The 21,729-nt window shown below is 37.2% G+C and overlaps 1 protein-coding gene across 1 annotated transcript in view; it reads right to left on the minus strand.

Annotated features, from left to right (window-relative positions):
* Nucleotides 1–3,125: 3,125 nt before the first annotated feature.
* LOC121449752 (zinc finger protein 208-like) overlaps nucleotides 3,126–21,729 on the minus strand; it is a 163,917-nt gene continuing 145,313 nt past the window's right edge. The window contains exon 13 of the mRNA XM_041654436.1: nucleotides 3,126–4,234. Within this exon, the coding sequence (XP_041510370.1) occupies nucleotides 3,126–4,234 (1,109 nt within the window). The remainder of the gene's footprint in view (nucleotides 4,235–21,729) is intronic.

The raw sequence follows: 21,729 nt of genomic DNA on the forward strand, positions 1-21,729 counted from the left end.
ACATTCATATGGACATATATATTCTGATATGTATCAAAAGTAGATATTGTGCATATCATAATTCCAATGAGGATTCTATTGTTAGGATAAAGCATTTTACTTAAACATAAGTGATAAAGAAAAGGTATATATGAAAGATGTTGGGACAGGTAATGAAGGACACCAAGTAGCTAAAAATGCATTTGTAATGTGTTTTCAGGTGGCTTACACAATATCTGTACAAGTTTGAAAGATACAGGTGATTTTTATGATTAGCTGGTGATCAGTTCAGGGCAGTAGCATGTATAAGACTAATGGTTGTCTGTAGTTTATTTTATGTATTTTTCATAATTCCATATATATATATATATATATACATTTATAGCCACATGTGCGAGTGTCATATCTTAAAGAAGATTTTATATATTTCCCCCCACATTCTGGCTCATACATTCTTGACAAATTCTCTTCTATGAAGATACCATTTCTTTATTAGAAATATTTAATGAAATTGAGATTACTCACATACAACACCAAAATGTTCCAGTTTAAACATATTAATATTACACTCAGACTCGCCTATAATGTATTGGTGTTTTATAGACCAAAATCAGGAAGTCATTTCTCCCATTTGTCCTGTGACCAGTAACAACCCCAGATTAAAATAACCTAATTCACTCACCTGATGTCATCAATTTTATACTCTCTGTTTTATGGGCCAGAACCATGCCTTCCTGAAGGTTCTCTTATGAAATTGTCATTGTGCCTGTGTATGTATTTGTCCATAAAAAGGGCTTTATTCTGTCATTTTTATTGAACAGAACAAGGAATATCAGAAGGGAAAGGTTTGGGAAATACTGTCCTGAAGTCTTTAAATAATTTCACAAGGATTTGTCTGTGAAACCCCTTGACACCACTTAATACTAATAACAGAGAGTACTACAAACACCATTGAGTATCATGTTATATCTCTCTATTGTATTTAGCATTTATTGTGGAAGAGGTTAATTTAAGGTCTCATGTATACATTAGCTTAGGTTACAAACATAATTTAGTGATGTGGAAAATTCATAGAAACTAAGATCATGTCATTAGATGCTGAAAAAGCATGTAACTAAATACAACATCCCTTTATGATAAAGGTCTTGGAGAGCACAGGGATACAAGGAACATACCTAAACATAATTAAGGCAATATACAGCAAGCCAACAGACAACATCAAATTAAATGGAGAGAAACTCCCAGGGATTCCACTGAAATCAGGAACAAGACAAGATTGTACACTCTCTCCATACCTACTCAATATAATTCGTGATGTCCTAAATAGAGCAATAAGACACCAAAGGGAAATTAAGGGAATACAAATTTTCAATGTTCTCTTATAAAGACAGAATAATCAAGCATTCACAGTGGGCAAAGAAGAGGACTTTCTAGCAAAGATCCCTGGACCATAGCACTTAAGACCCAGTAGTGACAAATGAGACTTCATAAAACCAACAGTCATTCATACATAGCAGACTACTAACTTTTGAAAGAAGAGACTGCGTTAAGATTAGGAAAATAACATTGTGAGCTAAACAGCTGAAAGTGATTCTAGAACATAAGTGGAACTAAAAAGCTATCCTTTGCAATTCTTTCCCATATCAGAAGGACTAAGAAAAATAACAACATTAATAAAGGATAAAAATAGTGCTGTATGGCTGGAGAAAGGGTAATAATTTATTCACAAATTTGAGAGTTCACATTATGGTCAAGCAGAATAAAATCAATGTGGAATTGCCTCAAAAAGCTAAAAATGTTCTATCAATCACTTTTTGGTGAATTTTATGTGGCTTGGGTATCGAGATAAGTTTCCTCATAAAAAGAATGTCACACTGTTCCCTCTGCTTCAAGTTTGTACAATTATTTGAGAAGAATAGAATTCATGTTTGTTCTAGAAGAGTTACCAAAAGTTAGAAAGTACCACATGCTACGATTATTCTGCTTTAAGTTTAAGGTTTAAAATTATCCATGTTATCTATCTTTTTCCACTAAGCCTACATCACAGAAAATACCTGCATACATTTACTGCTAAAAGAGAGACTCACCTGCAGTAAAGTTCAGACAATAAAAAATTGTTCAGTTCTAAGTGTCTTTTCAATATCATTCCCTCCAGGCAATTCAAAGGACAATTCAGGACAGAATTATTAGAGATGGTAAGGGTCAAAGGTGATGGATGACTATAAAGAAGCACTGTTTCAGCACACCTTGGGATATTTGGAATTAGAAACATGAGAGCCGAACAAGGGCAAGTCAGAACAAAATCCCAATTAATTAATACATGTATTGTTACTCTATGTTTTGCCACACAACACACATCCAGCTTCCTCCATCACTGGTGGAAACTTGCCTGCCTCAATTCCTCCTCCTACTGTCACTACCTCCCTGCAGGACCTGCACATATCTCCTACTTAGCTTCTGTTCATTTACTTCCTATTATGTCAATCACAATAATACATGTTCATAGCATATACATGTCCCAGGAAAAATCTACTTCTTCATTATGACATATTTAGGCTGTTGCTATCACCCATGGGACAGGTCAAATTAATGTTACCCTACTATTAAAGAATAAACTATAAAAACAAAGAAATGCAAAAAATGGCTAAAATATTTAACATTTTTATTGCAAAGAAAGAAAATACTTTAAGTACAAAATGAGCAGTTATTTATATGAAATCACAAATAATTACAGGAAAATAATGTTTATGTAGAATATAATCACATTACCTAAACAATCATATGCCAAGATCTAAAACATGCATCAAAATATGGAAGAGTGTGATTTTGGCTGGTTTTTAAACACATTATCTTGACATACACTCAAAAAAATTTTATTGATAAATTCATTCCTACTAGAAATATTTACTTATTGATATTTGATATTTGAATTATTATGTCCCCCCAAATGGTACATAATTAATTCATTTTACAATGAATGTTTCATGACTATAAAGTTCAAATCTGGACATAATGTTTCTAAATTTATGAGAAATGTAGTGACAGATATTTATAAACTAAGCTTGGAAAGTAATTGCAGGATTTGAGTCTGTGGAGTAACTTGTTCAGTGTATGAAGACTGTTAAATTGAATTGGTGTGAGTTATACTAAGGAATTTTAAGAAGAGGACCCATTTCATGAATTTTCTGATGCCTTCTCAGATTTGAGCATATTGTAAAGGACTTGCCACATTCTTGACATCTGTAAGGTTTCTCACCAGTATGGATTCTGTGGTGAACTTGAAGATTTGAATGATAAGTAAAGGACTTGCCACATTCTTGACATCTGTAAGGTTTTGTACCAGTATGAATTCTGTGATGTTTTTGTAGGTTTGAGACACAGGTAAAACACTTACCACATTCTTGACATCTGTAAGGTTTTTCACCAGTATGGATTCTGTTATGTCTGTGTAGGTTTGAGACACAGGTAAAACACTTACCACATTCTTGACATCTGTAAGGTTTCTCACCAGTGTGGATCCTGTGGTGATTTTGAAGATGTGAATGACGAGTAAATGACTTGCCACATTCTTGACATCTGTAAGGTTTTGTACCAGTATGAATTCTGTGATGTTTTTGTAGGTTTGAGACACAGGTAAAACACTTACCACATTCTTGACATCTGTAAGGTTTTTCACCAGTATGGATTCTGTTATGTCTGTGTAGGTTTGAGACACAGGTAAAACACTTACCACATTCTTGACATCTGTAAGGTTTCTCACCAGTGTGGATCCTGTGGTGATTTTGAAGATGTGAATGACGAGTAAATGACTTGCCACATTCTTGACATCTGTAAGGTTTCTCACCAGTGTGGATCCTATGGTGATCTTGAAGATGTGCATGGCGAGTAAAGGACTTGCCACATTCTTGACATTTGTAAGGTTTTTCACCAAAATGGAGTTTCTGATGGCTGTGAAGGTGTGAGATTTTGGTAAAGGACTTGTCACATTCTTGACATCTGTAAGGTTTTTCACCAGTACGAACTCTTTGATGAGTGTGAAGTGTTGAGACATGGTTAAAAGACTTGGAACACTCTTGACGTTTATGAGGTTTCTCACCAGTATGAATTCTGTGGTGAGCTTGAAGATTTGCATGATGAGTAAAGGACTTGCCACATTCTTGACATCTGTAAGGTTTCTCACCAGTATGGATTCTGTTGTGAGCTTGAAGATGTTCATGACGAGAAAAGGACTTGCCACATTCTTGACATCTGTAAGGTTTCTCATCAGTATGAAGTTTGTGATGTCTGTGTAGGTTTGAGACATGGGTAAAAGAATTCCCACATTCTTGACATCTGTAAGGTTTGTCACTAAAATGGATTCTTTGGTGAGCTTGAAGACTTGCATGATGGGGAAATGATTTATCACAGTTTTTACATTCATGTGACTTATCTTTGAAATTAATTCTCTTTTGACTAGTGAGGCATGAAAATCTGTTGAAGCTCATTCCAAATTCTTTATAGTTGTATTTTGTCTTTTCATTTGGATTGTTTATATAATGCTTCTCTTGTATCTCATCATACTGGAACAAAAAATGTTGTGGGTTATAATCACAAGTCTCCTTACACTTCTCAGGAAAAACAGAGTCCTACTCTGTATTTAAATACTGAGCACACACTTACTGTGATGCAGTGTTTTGAGCATTTATTCCATTAACTGATGGTCCTGGTACCTATTCTTCCTAAAACTCTTAGAAAGGGGTTTAATAGCATCATTTCCTGTATAAGAATCTTCCCAAGTAAAACTGCTATGATTTATTTTCAGTCTGATTTTATTGAGAAAAACCTTCTCATGTGGATCTAAATTGCTTAGTTTGTCAGAAATGTAATTAATATTTGTTGGAACTCTAGTGTATACTTTGTAGAATATGTATAATTCAGTTGTCAGATTTTTCAACTTTCTTTGCAGATAAAAATATGTTTTAAGACTTAAATGCATTTATTTAGAAAAGAAACTTCTTCTGAAAATACATAAGATTTAATGTGACACCATTCACAATAAGATAGAGATTCTTGATCTTTTTTGGAAAATTTATCCAGGATGGCTTGTTAGTAAAAATTATTTCAAGTATAACATAAACCTTTCTTTTGTTCACATCACCAAAATTTTAAAATATCCTTAAGAGCAAGGTTTCTAGGTAAAGACTTACAGGAAACAACAATCTAACCTGGTCCCACTGTGATGTTCCCTGAGAGCTCCATGGAGACCAATACTTGATGGACATAGGAGGTGAGACAACAGTGTCCCTGGGACCCTATACTCCTACTCCCTAAAACCTCCACATGGGAGAAAGTTCAGGCTCCCTCTTCAGGTGCTTTAGGCATTCCTAGCACTAGCAGGTTGATGGTCTGCCAGACAATCATCTACATCACCTCCAACGAGTTTTTACCTGTGAGCTCAATGGAGACCAATTCTTGATCGACAAAAGAGATATAAGAGCTGAAAGAAGAGATGGGAAGGCTTCAATGCAAGAAATCCTCCAGTGTCCTAAAAAGCAACATGGTACCACCAGAATCCAGTGGACACACAACAGGAAGACTTGATCATCCTAACCCAGAAAATATAGAAGAAAATGACTTTAAACATTGCTTAATGAAAATGACGGAGACCCTTGAAGAGGAAGTGAAAAACTCCCTTAAAGAAACAGAGGAGAAGACAAACAAAAAGCTGAAAGATATTAATAAATGACTTAAAGAAACCCAAGAAAACCAAGAAAAACAATCAAACAGGTGAAGGAAACAATTCAAGATTTGAAAATTGAAATAGAGGTAATATGAAAACACAAACTTAGAGAAATCTGGAAATGGAAAATCTGGGTAAATGAACAGGAACTACAGAGACAAGTATAACAAATAGAATACAACAGATGGAAGAAAGAATCTCAGGTGTGGATGGTTCTATTGAGGAAATAAACTCAGTGGTCAAATAAAACACTAAATCCAACAAATTCTTAACACAAATATTCAGGAAATCTGGGACAACATGAAAAGACAAAACCTGAGAATAATAGGGGTAGAAAAAGGAAAAGAATTCCAGCTCAAAGACACAGAAAATATAGTCAACAAAATTATAGAAGAAAACTTTCCCAACAGAAAGAAGGATATGCCTATGAAGGTACAAGAAGCTTACAGAACTCCAAATAAACTGTATCAAAAAAAAAAAGGCCTGAACTGGCCTTCTCCCATAGCCACACAGATGAATATCTTGCATATCACCATAGAACCTTCATCTGGCGATGGATGGAGGTAGAGACAGAGACCCACATTGGAGCACTGGACTGAGATTCCCAAGGTCCAAATGAAGAGCATAAGGAGGGAGAACATGAGCAAGGAAGTCAGGACTGTGAGGGGTGCGTCCACCCATGAACATGGTGGGACTGATCTAATGGGAGCTCACCAAGATCATATGGACTGGGAATGAAGGAGCTTGTAATCAAACCGGACTCTCTGAATGTAGCTGACAATGAGGGCTGACTGAGAAGCCAAGGACAATGGCACTGGGTTTTGATTCTACTGCATGGACTGGCTTTGTGTGAGGCTAATCTGTTTCGATGCTTACCTTCCTAGACCTGAATGAAGGGGGGGAGGACCTTGGACTTCCCACAGGGTAGTGAACCCTGACAGCTCTTTGACCGGAGAGGGAGGGGGAGGAGGATGGAGTAGTGGGAGAGAAATGGGAGGAGGTGGAAATTTTTAATAAATAAAGGAAAAACCTCCCCTTGCTATATAATAATCAAAACACAAAACCTACAGAACAAAGAAAGAATATTAAGATCTGAAAAAGAAAAAGGCCAAGTAACATAAAGGAAAACCTATCTGAATTACACCTGATGTCTCAATGGAAACCATAAAAGCCATAAGGTTCTTTATAGATGTGCTGCAGACACAAAGAAACCATGAATGCAAGCCCAAACTACTGTACCCAGCAAAGCTTTCATTCACCATTGATGGATAAAAGAAGATATTCAATGACAAAAACATATTTAAACAATACTTTGCCACAAAATCAGTTTTATAGAAAGTACTGGAAGGAAAGCCACAACCCAAGGAAGCTAACTTCACCCACATTAACACAGTCATCTGATAACCCCCCCCCACCAGTATAACCCAAAGAAGGCAAACACACAAAGACTACTACCAAAAGATAATTGGAGCTAACAACCACTGGTCATTAATATCGCTTAGTATCAATGGTCTCAATTCACCTATAAAAAGACACAAGCTAAGAGAATAGATATATAAACAGGTCAAGCATTTTTTTCTTTACAAGAAACAGACCTCAACATCAAACACAGACACTACCCCAGAATAAAAGGTTGGTAAAAGGTTTTCCAATCAAACTGACCTAAGAAATAAGCAGGTGTGGCTATTCTAATATCTAGCCAAATTAATTTCAAACTAAAATCAATCAGAAGAGATGGAGAAGGACATTTTATACTCATAACAGAAACAATTCATCAAGATGAAGTCTCGATCATGAATATCTATGCCCTTAATTCAAGAGCAACCACATATGTAAAAGAAACATTACTGACCTTGAATCGCACAGCAAACCCCAAACACTAATTCTAAAAGATTGCAACACTCTTCTCTTGTAACATGAGGGCTGGCTTGCTTGTTGTGTTTTCTGTCCCACTAGGTACCCCACAGCCAGCAAGCTTTAAAGAAATCACACAGAGAGTCTACATTAGATATAAACTGGCCCATTATCTCAGGCTACTTATTAGCTCTTTTAGTTTATATTGACCCATTATTCTTATCTATGTTAGCCACACAGCTCAGTACTTTTCTCAGCCAGCAGGTTACATCTTGCTTCTCGGTGGTCTGGGCAGGACTTGGGAGAGAGCTTCCTTCTTCCTAAAATACTCCTATTCTTATTGCTCCACCTCTACTTCCTGTCTGGTTTTCCCACCTATACTTCCTGACTGGCCAATCAGCATTTATGTAAAACATGATTGACAGAATACAGACAATTATCCCATACCACTCTCTCAACAATGGAGAGGCCAAACAGCAAGAAATTCAACAGAGAAATAGGAGAACTAACAGATGTAATGAACCAGATGGACTTAACAGACATCTATAGAACATTCCACTCAAACAGAAAAAAATATACTTTCTTCTTAGCACCTCCTGGAACCTTCTCTAAAATTGATCACATTCTTGGTAACAAAGCAAACACCCACAGATACTATAAATTGAAGTAATCCACTGTGTCTTATCAGATCACCATGGAGTAAAGTTAGAATTCAACAACAATACTACTCCCAGAAAGCCTACAAACGCATGGAAACTAAACAGTCAACTACTGAACCACTCCTGGGTCTAGGAAGAAATAAAGAAATTAAAATCTTCCTTTAATTCAATGAAAATAAAGACAATATATACCAAAACCTATGGGACACTATGAAAGCAGTGTTAAGAGGAAAGTTCATAGCACTAAGTGCCCACATAAGGAAAATGCAGAAAGCTCACATCAACAACCAAACAGCTTGCAGAAGCAGAATCACACAAAAGGAGGAGATGACAAGAAATAATCCAGTTGAGGGCTGAAATCAACAAAATAGAAACATAGAAAATAAACCAAAGAATCAATGAAACAGAGAGCTGGTTCTCTGAGAAAAATCAACAAGATTGACAAACCCTTATCCAAACTAATCAAAAGGCAGAGAGAGAACATCCAAATTAACAAAATCAGAAATGAAAAGCAGAACATAACAATGGGCACTAAGAAAATTCACAGAATCATTAGGTCCTACTACAAAAATCTATACTCCATAAAACTGGAAAATGTAAAAGGAATGGACAATTTTTTAGATAGATACCACCTACCAAATTAACTCAAGACCAGGAGAGCAATTCAAATAAACCTATAAGCTGCAGGGACATAGAAGCTGCCATCAAAAACCTCCAAATCAAAAAAATTCCAGGTCCTGTATGGTTTTATTACGGAATTCTACCAGAACTTTCAAGAAGAGCTAATTCCTACACTCCTCAAAGTATTCCACATAATAGAAACAGAAGAATCACTGCCAAACTCTTTTTTATGAGGCAACAGTTACCCTGATACTGAAACCCCACAAAGGCTCAACCAAGAAAGAGAATTACAGAACAATTTCACTCGTGAACATGGATGCAACAATTCTGACAAACTAAATCGAAGAACACATCCAAAAAAATCATCCATTATGATCAATTGGGCTTCATCCCACAGATGTAGGTCTGGTTCAACATACTAAAATCAATCAATGTAATCCACCATATAAATAAATTGAAAGAAAAAACATACGGTCATTCCATTGGATGCGGATAAAAAAACATTTGACAAAATTCAACATCCCTTCATGATAAAGGTATTGGAGAGATTAGGGATTCAAGGATCATATGTAAATACAATAAAAGAATATACAGCAAGCCGACAGCTAACATCAAATTTTTGGAAAGAAACTCAAACCTATTCTACTACAATCAGGAAAAAGACAGGAACTATCCACTCTCTCCATATCTCTTCAACATATTTCTTGAAGTTTTAGCAATAGCAATAAGACAATATAAGAAGATAAAGGGAATTCAAATCAGAAAAGAAGTTAAACCTTTGTTATTTGCAGATGATATGATAGTGTATACAAGTGACCCCCAAAACTTTACCAGAGAACTCCTACAGCTGATACATACCTTCAGTCAAGTGGCAGGATACAAGATTAACTCAAAAAAAAAATTAGTAGCCCTCCTATACACAGAGGATAATGAAGCAGAGAGGGAAATTAGAGAAACATCGCCTTACACAATAGCCACAAATCACACAAAATATCTTGGGGTAACTAACAAGGAACATAAAAGACCTATTTGACAAGAACTTTATGTCTTTGAAGAGAACAATTGAAGAAGATACCAGTAAATGGAAATATCTCCCATGATCTTGGATAGGAAGGATAGTAAAAATAGCAATCTTACCAAAGACAACCTATAGATTTAATGAAATCCCCGTCAAACTTCCAACCAAATTCTTCACAGACCTTGAAAATATGATACTCAACTTCATATGGAAAAACAAGAAAACCAGGATATTTGAAACAATCCTATACAATAAAGGAACTTCCAGAGGCATTTCCATCCCCGACTTAAAGATCTACTACAGAGCTACAGTAATAAAAACAGCTTGGTTTTGGCATAAAAAGAGAGATGTTGACAAATGGAATCGAATTGAAGTCCCACATATTAATTCATATAACCATGAACACCTGATTTTTGACAAATAAACAAAAAAAAGGAAAAAAGAAAGCATCTTCAATAGACGGTGCTGGCATGACTGGATCTCAACCTGTAGAAGAATGAAAATAGACCCATATCTGTCACCATGTGCAAAACTCAAGTCCAATTGGATTAAAGACCTCAATATAAATCCAACCAGACTGAATCTGATAGAGGAGAAAGTGGGAAGTAACAATCAATGCATGGACACAGAAGACCATTTCCTAAATATAACCCCAGTAGCACAGACAATAAGAGCATCAATAAATAAATAGGACCTCCTGAAACTAAGAAGCTTCCATAAAGCAAAGGACAAAGTCAATAAGACTAAAAGACAGCCTACTGATTGGTAAAAAAGCTCACAAAGTACAATCAGACAATGATTTCCAAAATATATGACGAACTCAAAAAATTATACATTAAAATTCTAAATAACCCAATTAAAAAGTGGTATACTGAACTAAACAGAGAATTCTCATTAGAATTTCAAATGACCAAAAGATACTTAAGGATGTGTCCTTTGTCCTTAGGTATCAGGGAAATGCAAATCAAAACAACCTTGAAATACCATCTTATGCCTGTCAGAATGGCTAATACCAAAAACACTAATTATAGCTTATGCTGGAGAGGTTGTGGAGCAAGGAGAGCACTCATCCATTGCTGGTGGGAATGCAGGCTTGTGCAACCACTTTGGAAATCACTGTGGTGGTTCCTCAAAAAACTGAGAATCAACTTACCTCAGGGATCAGCAATTCCACTCTTGGGAATATATCCAAAAGATGCTCAATATTACTAAAAGAGAATTTGTCCAACTATATTCACAGCAGCATTATTTGTAATAGCCAGGACCTGGAAAAAACCTAGATGCCCTCAACTGAAGAATGGATAAAGAAAGTGTGGCACATCTACACATTAGAGTACTACTCAGCAGTAAAAAATTAATGACATCTTGGATTTTGCATGCAAATGGATAGAATTAGAAAACATCATCCTGAGTGAGGTAACCCAGACCTCAAAAAATGAATATGATATGTACTTACTCATAAGTGGATACTAGTCATAAACATAGGGCAATGAGCCTATAGTGCAGGATCCTAGAGATACTAAGTAATAAGGAGAACCAAAAGAAAAACAGATGTATACCCACATGGAAATTAGAATCAGACAAAAATTTGGGATCAGAGGTAGAGTGGGGGGGTAGACCAGGTGGAGAAGGGGATGGAGGAGAACTTGACCAACTTGGGTTGGTCGAGATGAAGGGAGGAGAGATATGAGAGCAAGGAAAGAGATACCTTGATTGAGGGAGCCATTATGGAGTTAGCAAGAAACCAGGCTTTAGAAAAATGCCCAAGAGTTCACAGGGATGAACCCAGCAATAGAAAAGAGGATGTCTGAACTGACCTTACCCTGTAGTCAGACTTATGATTATCTTAAACATCACTATAGAACCTTAGTCCAACAACTGATGTGGAACAGAGGCAATGACCCACATTGGGGCACTGGACTCCCAAGATCCAGTTGAAGAGGGGAAGGAGGTAGAATTTGGGTTGTTATTTTTTAAGTAATAAAAATAAATAAATAAATAATAAATAAGTAAGTAAGTAAGTAAGTAAGACTTACAGATATTCCAGATACCATCTTCAGGGTTGATTCCTGTGTATTTTCCTGTGCAAATAGGTCTTGTGTTTGATGGGAATATAGAACTGGAAAAGAGGAAATATTTAGTTATGCTATGTGGCATAAAAAACTCATGATTATGATTTATTCTTATGAAACAATATTATCAAAGCAAATGATAGAACATTTTTCATAACATACACAAAAGAATATGTAAAATGGCAGGATTAAATTTATATTACCATGAACTTTTCAAACATAGTTTTCAGAATAATAAGTAAGACTATACTGGTTTGATTGAAAAGATCCCATATATTCAGACATCTGAATACATGGCCTGAAGATGGTGTATATTTATGGGTAGGATTAAGAGGGTAAAATTAATGGAAGTTTTATGTCCCTAGAGACTTGCTTTGAGAACTCTAAAGCCTTCTGCTGCCACTAATAAGTTCTCTGCTTCATATGGTGCTTCTATATGGGACCTCTCACTGCTGTTCCAGCTCCCTGTAAACTACTCCTTCTGATTCATCATCATTGATCTTCCTTCTATGCATTGTCTTTATCATGGTGTTTTATCACAGAAATTTGAAAGTAACTATTACAAAGCCTATAACCCAAGTATAAGAAATATTCATTATGAAATTGTATTATTATAGAAAAACTTCATCTCTTCAAATACTTGAAATGAAAAAACTGAATAATATTAATAAAGTATATAGGGTTCCCTACACTGTAGAAAGTCCAAGGTCCTTCCCCCCTCCATCTAGTTCTAGGAAGATGAGCATCCAAACTGGCTAGGCTTTCACAAAGCCAGAACATGAAGTAGGATCAAAACCCAGTGCCATTGTCCTTGGCTTCTCATCAGCCCTCATTGTCCGCCATGTTCAGAGAGTCCAGTTTTATCCCATGCTCTTTCAGTTCCAGGCCAGCTGGCCTTGATGAGCTCCCAATAGATCAGCCCCACTGTCTCAGTGGGTGGGTGCACCCCTCGCGATCCTGACTTCCTTGCTCATGTTCAACATGGCTTTATCCACCACGTATATGTTGTCTGCTAATGCTTTTTTTTCTCCTTTAGCTAAGGTTCTTTCCACAACTCAGAATCAAATGGCTAGTAACCTATTATTCATTTCTCCCATTTTCGTAATTGATAATTATGGTTGCTCATACTGAAAATTCTTACTACCATCTCTAACTCCTTTTCCCCATACTCCAGATTAATTAGGCATAAAATCCCATGCTTACATTAAAATGTATATCCAGAAACTTACACCCTTTCAGCATCTCTATTACTATACTTTTGACCCTAGGAAACACCAATTTTCATCTAGATTAGCTTTTAACTGTTAAATCTAAGACTGCAAATAGTTTTTTGATAAATCAGAGTGTACTCAGAGATAATAAATAAAAAAACCAAACTTGAAAAAAATAAAAATGAAGTATACAGACTATTATTTAATAAAGAAAGAAGATATGAACAGCAGGAAACAGTTATTACTAATTGGTCCTCAGACAATTATGTAATCCACTTTGAAGGGGTTCATAACTTATCAGCCATCAGAAATTCTCAGGGACTCATCATTATAATCACATTTTTCTCTTTTCTTACACAGAAAATAGATGGTTTTCATAAAATATATTCTAATTACGACTTTTCATCCCTCAAATGACCTATGGTTCTCCCCATATTCACTATGGTCTGAATTTAACCACTTTTTGTCATTTCTTAGGAAACAATTAAGAATGAAAAGAATAAGAATAAAATCATATAATCAACATGGAAGAAATCAGACAGGACAACAGAAGAAAGAAGCTGAAGTAAAAGAACAGCAAGTATATGTAGCTAGAAGGACAAACATTTGCACACACACAAATTCATGAAATAGAACAGAACAAAACAAAGCTCTGGGAATTACATTTACCTTGGTCTGTTGAAGCAAGACATTTACTGCTGGTATTTTACCCTAAAGTTAGCAAAGAATGTAATCCTGAGAGCCAAAAAGGCACCTTTGAGACAATTAACATCTGGTGAAAGTTCCAACAAGAACCAAATACCACACGCTTCCTTTTTATATTTGTCTAAATTTCCTAGTTACCAAATACTTCCCCCACTCCCTGGAGAAAAGTTGCACTCAGAGAAAAAGATGAGGAGAGAGTGGCTGTCTAGCCATACAGTCCCAGGGAATGGAGTCCAGGCACCCTCCCACTCCCTAAACTTTTCTGGCCATCCATCACAGCATGTTCCTGGCTACTGGCTTTCTATCTTTACCCCATTCCATCTTGACCCCAAGCACTCCTTTCCATCTGAGGGGTCCTTGGATCCCCCAACTCAGCCTGCTTCAGGACTGAAGGTCTGGCGAGCCTGGTGAGTAGTCCTGCCACTGGGGCTTCTTTGAACCACACCATCCTGCCTCCCAAGCCCACTCTTTTGGCTGAGAGGTCGTTGGACCCTAGCAAGAGGACGTGTTCCTCTACTGAAGAAATCTGGAGTGGTGAGCCACAGAAAAGATTGGACCAAGATGCCAAGACTCTCTTGGCTTCATTTGAAGAAAGAAACGGGCAGGCAACAATGCAAGAATTCCTTCAATAACCTGAAAAGCAACATAATAATACCAGAATTCAGTGAACACGCAACAGGAAAACCTGAACACCCTAACCTGGAAGAAGTAAAAGAAATCAACTTTAAACATAACCTTATGAAAAAGATGAAGACCCTTAGAAAGGAAGTGAAAAACTCCCTTAAAGAAATGGAAGAGAATATGAATAAAAAGTAAGGAGAAAGTAATAAGCCCCTTAAATATACCCAAGAAAACCAATAAAAAAGCAATCAAACAAGTAAAGTAAACAGTTCAAGACTTGAAGACTGAAATGGAGGTAATAAAGAAAATGCAAACTGATGAATGGATGGATAAAGAAAATCTGGGTAAAAGAACAGGAACTACAGAGACAAGAATAACCAACAGAATACAAGAGATAGAAGAAAGAATCTTAGGCACTGAAAATACTATATAGGAAATAGATGTAGTGATCAAAGAAAACAGCAAATCAGGCAAATTCATAACACAAAACATACAGAAAATCTGGGACATAATGAAAAGACCAAAGCTAAGAATAATAGAGGCAGAAGAAGAATTCCAGCTCAAAGGGCCAGAAAATATATTCAACAAAATTATAGAAGAAAACTTTCCAAAGCTAAAAAGGATATTCCTATGAAGGTACAAGAAGCATACAAAACACCAAATAGACGGGATCAAAAAAGTCATCCCTTCACCATATAATAATCAAAACACAAAACATACAGAATAAAGAAAGATTAGTAAGAGCTGCAAATGAAAAAGGTCAAGTAACATATACAGGCAAACCTATCACAATTACACCTGACTTCTCTATGGAAACCATGAAAGCCCGAAGGTTTTGGATAGATGTGCTGCAGACACTAAGAGACCATGGATGTAATCCCAGACTACTATACCCAGCAAAGCTTTCTTTCACCATCAATGGAGAAAACAAGATATTTCACACACACACACACACACACACAAAAAACAGATTTAAACAATACATAGCCACAAACTCAGACTTACAGAAACTACTAGAAGGAAAACCTCAATCCAAAGAAGCCAATAACATCCACAATAGCACAGACAACTGAAAACCCTCCACCAGCAAAACTCAAAGAAGGTAAACACATAAACACTACAACTCCAAAAAAATAATAACCAGAGTTAACAACCACTTGTCATCAATATCACTTAATATCAATGGACTCAATTCACCTCTTAAAAAGGCACAGGTTAAGAGAATGGATACAAAAACAGGATCCAACAATCTGCTGTTTACAAGAAACACACCTCAATCACAAAGACAGACATTACAGACAGAGTAAAGGGTTGGGAAAAGGTTTTCCAAACAAGTTGACATAAGAAACAAGTGAGTGTGTCTATCCTAGTATCTAACAAAATTGATTTCAAATTAAAATCAATCAGAAGAGATGGAGAATGACACTTTATACTCATAATAGGAACAATTCATCAGGATGAAGTCTCAATCTTGAATATCTATGCCCCTAATATAAAAGCACCAACATTATGTAAAAGAAACTTTACTAGAACAAAAATCACACATCAAACCCCACACACTAATAGTATGAGATTTCAACACTCCTCTCGACAATGGACAGGTCAATCAAACAGACTCTTAACAGAGTAATAGGAGAACTAACAGAAGTAATGTATCAAATAGACTTAACAGACATCTATAAAACATTCCACCCAAACAGGAAAGGATATACCTTCTTCTCAGCATCTCATGGAACCTTCTCAAAAATTGATCATACCAAAAAAAAAAAAAAAAAAAAAAGAAAGCCGGGCGGTGGTGGCGCACGCCTTTAATCCCAGCACTCGGGAGGCAGAGACAGGCGGATCTCTGTGAGTTCGAGACCAGCCTGGTCTACAAAGGGAGTTCCAGGACAGGCTCCAAAGCTACAGAGAAACCCTGTCTCGAAAAAACCAAAAAAAAAAAATTGATCATATATATTCCATACTTTCTTCATCCATTCTTCCATTGAAGGGCATCTAGGTTGTTTCCAGGATCTGACTATTACAAACAATGCTGCTATGAACATAGTTGAGCATATACTTTTGTTGTATGATAGGGCGTCTCTTGGGTATATTCCCAAGAGTGGTATTGCTGGGTCCAGGGGTAGGTTGATCCCGAATTTCCTGAGAAACCGCCACACTGCTTTCCAGAGTGGTTGCACAAGTTTGCATTCCCACCAGCAATGGATGAGTGTACCCCTTTCTCTACAACCTCTCCAGCAAAGGCTATCCTTGGTGTTTTTGATTTTAGCCATTCTGACAGGTGTAAGATGATATCTTAAAATTGTCTTGATTTGCATTTCCCTGATCGCTAAGGAAGTCGAGCATGACCTTAAGTGTCTTTTGGCCATTTGAACTTCTTCTGTTGAGAATTCTCTGTTCAGATCAGTGCCCCATTTTATAATTGGGTTGATTAGCCTTTTACGGTCTAGTTTCTTGAGTTCTTTATATATTTTGGAGATCAGACCTTTGTCAGTTGCGGGGTTGGTGAAGATCTTCTCCCAGTTAGTGGGTTGCCTTTGTGTCTTAGCTACAGTGTCCTTTGCTTTACAGAAGCTTCTCAGTCTCAGGAGGTCCCATTTATTCAATGAGGCCCTTAATGTCTGTGCTGCTGGGGTTATACGTAGGAAGTGGTCTCCTGTGCCCATGTGTTGTAGAGTACTTCCCACTTTCTCTTCTATCAGGTTCAGTGTGTTCGGACTGATATTGAGGTCTTTAATCCATTTGGACTTGAGTTTTGTGCATGGTGATAGATATGGATCTATTTTCATTCTTCTACAGGTTGACATCCAGTTTTGCCAGCACAATTTGTTGAAGATGCTCTCTTTTTTTCCATTGTATACTTTTAGCTCCTTTATCGAAAATCAGATGTTCATAGGTTTGTGGGTTAATGTCAGGGTCTTCTATTTGATTCCATTGGTCGACTTCTCTGTTTTTATGCCAATACCAAGCTGTTTTCAATACTGTAGCTCTGTAATAGAGTTTGAAGTCAGGGATGGTAATGCCTCCAGACAATCCTTTATTGTATAAGATTGTTTTGGCTATCCTGAGTTTTTTGTTTTCCCATATAAAGTTGATTATTGTCTTCTCCAGATCTGTGAAGAATTTTGATGGGGATTGCATTGAATCTATAGATTGCTTTTGGTAGAATTGCCATTTTTACTATGTTGATCCCCCAAATCCAAGAGCAAGGGAGGTCCTTCCATTTTTTTGTGTCCTCTTCAATTTCTTTCTTCAAAGACTTAAAGTTCTTGTTAAATAGATCTTTCACTTCCTTGGTCAGAGTTATATACATATTAGAGTATTACTCAGCAGTAAAAAACAAGGACTTCTTGATTGCGTACAAATGGATGGAAATAGAAAACACTATCCTGAGTGAGGTAAGCCAGACCCCAAAAGAGGAACATGGGATGTACTCACTCATATTTGGCTTCTAGCCATAAATAAAGGACATTGAGCTTATAATTCGCGATCCTTGAGAAGCTAAATAAGAAGTGAATCCAAAGACAAACATATAGGCATCCTCCTGAATATTAATCTTCATCAGGCGATGAAAGGGACAGAGACAGAGACCCAGATTGGAGCACCAGACAGAAATCTCAAGGTCCAAATCAGGAGCAGAAGGAGAGGGAGCACAAGCAAGGAACTCAGGACAGCGAGGGGCACACCCACACACTGAGACAATGGGGATGTTCTATCGGGAATTCACCAAGGCCAGCTGGCCTGGGTCTGAAAAAGCATGGGATAAATCCAGACTAGCTGAACATAGCGGACAATGAGGAATACTGAGAACTCAAGAAAAATCGCAGTGGGTTTTTGATCCTACTGCACATACTGGCTTTGTGGGAGCCTAGGCAGTTTGGATGCTCACCTTACTAGACCTGGATAGAGGTGGGCGGTCCTTGGGCTTCCCACAGGTCAGGGAACCCTGATTGCTCTTCGAGCAGATGAGGGAGAGGGACTTGATCGGGGGAGGGGGAGGGAAATGGAGGCGGTGGCGGGGAGGAGGCAGAAATCCTCAATAAATAAATAAATTAAAAAAATATTGGTCATATACTCGGAAACAAATAAAACATCCAGAGATATTAAAAAAATGTAGTAACCACCTGTTTCTTATTAGATCACTATGGAGTAACGTTAGAATTTAACAACAATTCTAACCCCAGAAAGCCTACAAAAACATGGAAACTAAACACTCAACTACTGAACCAAACCTGGGTCAAGAAATAAAGAAAGAAATTAAAGTCTTCCTTGAATTCAACAAAAATGAAGACACAACATATCCAAACCTATGGGAAACTATGAAACAGTGCTAAGAGGAAAGTTCATAGCAGTAAGTGCCCACTTAAAGAAAACAGAGAAAGCTCACGTTAGTGACTTAACAGCACCTGAAAGCTCTTGAAAAAAAAAAAAAGCATACTCACCCAAGAGGATTAGAAGACTGGAAATAATAAAACTGAGGGCTGATATCAACAATATAGAAACACAGAAAACAATCCAAAGAACCAATGAAACAAAGAACTGGTTCTTTGAGAAAATAAACAAGATGCACAAACCCCTACCCAAACTAATAAAAAGGCGAAGAGAAAACACTCAAAAATAAAAAGGTCAGAAATGAAAAGGAGAACATAACAAAAGACACTGAAGAACTACGAGAATCGTTAGGCCTTACTACAAAAGCCTGTTTTCCATAAAATTAGAAAATGTAAAAGAAATGGACATTTTGTTAGACAAGTACTATATATTCCAAAAATAAATCAATATCAGGCGAACAATTTAAATAAACCTATAAGTCATGAGGAAATAGAAGCTGTCATCAAAAACCTCCCAAACAAAAAAGCCCAGGACCTGTCAAAATAGCTAAAATCAAAAACACCAATGATAGCCTATGCTGAAGAGGAGGTGGAGTAAGGGGAACACTCATCCATTGCTGATAGGAATGCAAACTTGTGCAACCACTTTGGAAATCAGTGTGGTGGTTTCTCAGAAAATTGGGAGTCAACCTATTTCAGGACACAGCAATACTACTCTTGGGAATATAGCCACAAGATGTGCAATCATACCACAAAAGTATTTGTTCAACTATGTTCATAGCAGCATTATTTGTAATAGCCAGAACCTGTAAACAACCTACATGCCCCTCAATGGAAGAATGGATAAAGAAAGTGTGGTACATCTACACATTAAAACACAACTCAGCGGTGTGAAACGACATCTTGAATTTTGCTTCCAAATGGATGGAAATAGAAAACACTATTCTGAGTGAGATAACCCAGAGCCAAAAAGAGGAATATATTATGTACTCACTCATTAGCGGATTCTAGCCATAAACAAAGAACACTGAGCCTATAGTTCACAATCCTAGAACAGCTAAGTAATAAGGTGAACCCAAAGAAAAACATATATAGATCCTCCTGGAAATTGGAAGCAGAAAAGATCGCCAGGCAAAAGTTGGGAGCATGGGGGTGGGGTGGAATGGGGGAAGGGGGAAGAGAGAAGGGAGAAGGGGAGAGTTGGGAAGAGCTTAGGGGACATGCATGGTTGAGATGGAGGAAGGGCAGATATGGGAGCAGGGAAGAAGATATTTTAATTGGGGAGCCATTTTAATGTTTGCAAGAGGCTTGGCCCTAGAGGAGTTCCCAGGACTCCAAGGGGATTTCCCCATCTAGGACCCTGGGCAGTGGAGGAGAAATGCCTGAACTGGCCTTGTCCCATAATCAGACTAATGACTATCTTGAATATCACCATAAAATCTTATCCTGCAACCGCTGGAGAAGGAGACAAAGACCCACATCGAAGCACTGGACTGAGCTCCCAAGGTCTAATTGAAGAACAGAAAGAGGAAGGATATTACCAAGGAAGTTAGAACTGCAAGGAGTTGGTCCACCAACTGAGACAGTGTCCTTCATCTAATGGGAGCTCACCAAAGCCAGCTGGATTAGAACTGAACGAGCATGTGATCAAACTGGACTCTGAATGTGGCTGACAATTGGGGCCGACTGAGAAGCCAATGATAATGGCACTGGGATTTGTCTCTACTGCATGTACTGGCTTTTTGGGTTCCTAGTCTATTTGGATGCACACCTTCCTAAGCCTGGATGGAGGGGGGAGGGTCTTGGACTTCCCACAGAGCAGGGTACCCTGACTTCTCTTAGGTCTGGAGAGGGAGTGGGAGTGGGAGTGGAGGGAGGGGGAGGGAAATGGGAGGAGGGGAGGAGGTGGAAATTTTGAATGGTATTATTTATAAAGCAATAAAATTGAATTAAAAATCGGTGTGCAGGAGGAAAAAGATAGACAAAAAAAGACGGATGAGAGTGAAAAGAGTAGAAATTATAATATATATATATATATATATGCAAGAGGAAAGTTTAGGGGTTTTTTGCATGGGACAGTCATCAAGATGCTGTCAGACCAAAGCTGCCAAGAGACATCATGCTGTCCTCCGAGTCATGACCTTTCTCCTGAAGATAAATACTAAAATAATTTTGAGTGGAACAAAAAAAGGAAAAGATGATCCTTCATAGCCCTTGATTTTTCCTGATTGTAATTTTAGCTTATTTATCTAGTTACATTTAAGAGAAGAGAAAAGCATACATATTCCCTACTTAAGTTTCCCAATTGCCTTAGTCTTTTTCCTTTAATTAACTTCCTTTATCTTCAAGGAGTTTCTAGAGGTTTCAACAACCCCAGACTTGAGCCATTAGAGTGAGACTGACAGTTATTTCTACATGTAAACTTTGACCTCTTTCCATGACCCTGAAATACTCTGACCTTGTAAGGGTTGGAAATTGCTAATTGTAAGTATATATAGTTTGAAACTTTGGCAGCACAGGATAACAATAAAGAACATGTGAAATGTAGGGCATTAACCTATTTATGAGAAGTTTATAAAAATACTTTGTATCCCCTTCATCCCTGAGTAGCATCTCATCTTTTGGAACGTGGATAGGGGCTGGAGTTGGTCTCATAGTTCCTGCATTGATTATTATTCAACTGCAATATAATTTAATATTGTGGATGGTCATACATGCTACAATGTATAGATTTGTTTTTCATGATTGTTTAAGCTGTTGTGAGATATTTGCTTGTTTGCATTTATATAATGCTTAAGACTGTCTTTTCAAGATCTATGAAGAATTATGTTAGAATTTTGATGGGGTTTACACTGAATCAGAACTTTATTTTGATAAGATGGCCATTTATGCTTTCTTTCGCACGACCCAACACCCCCAGCACCCCTCCCCAACCCTGC

The sequence above is a fragment of the Microtus oregoni genome, unplaced genomic scaffold, assembly GCF_018167655.1.
Source record: "Microtus oregoni isolate MIOR12 unplaced genomic scaffold, Mior012 000006F_ref0000085, whole genome shotgun sequence".
Lineage (NCBI taxonomy): Eukaryota > Metazoa > Chordata > Mammalia > Rodentia > Cricetidae > Microtus > Microtus oregoni.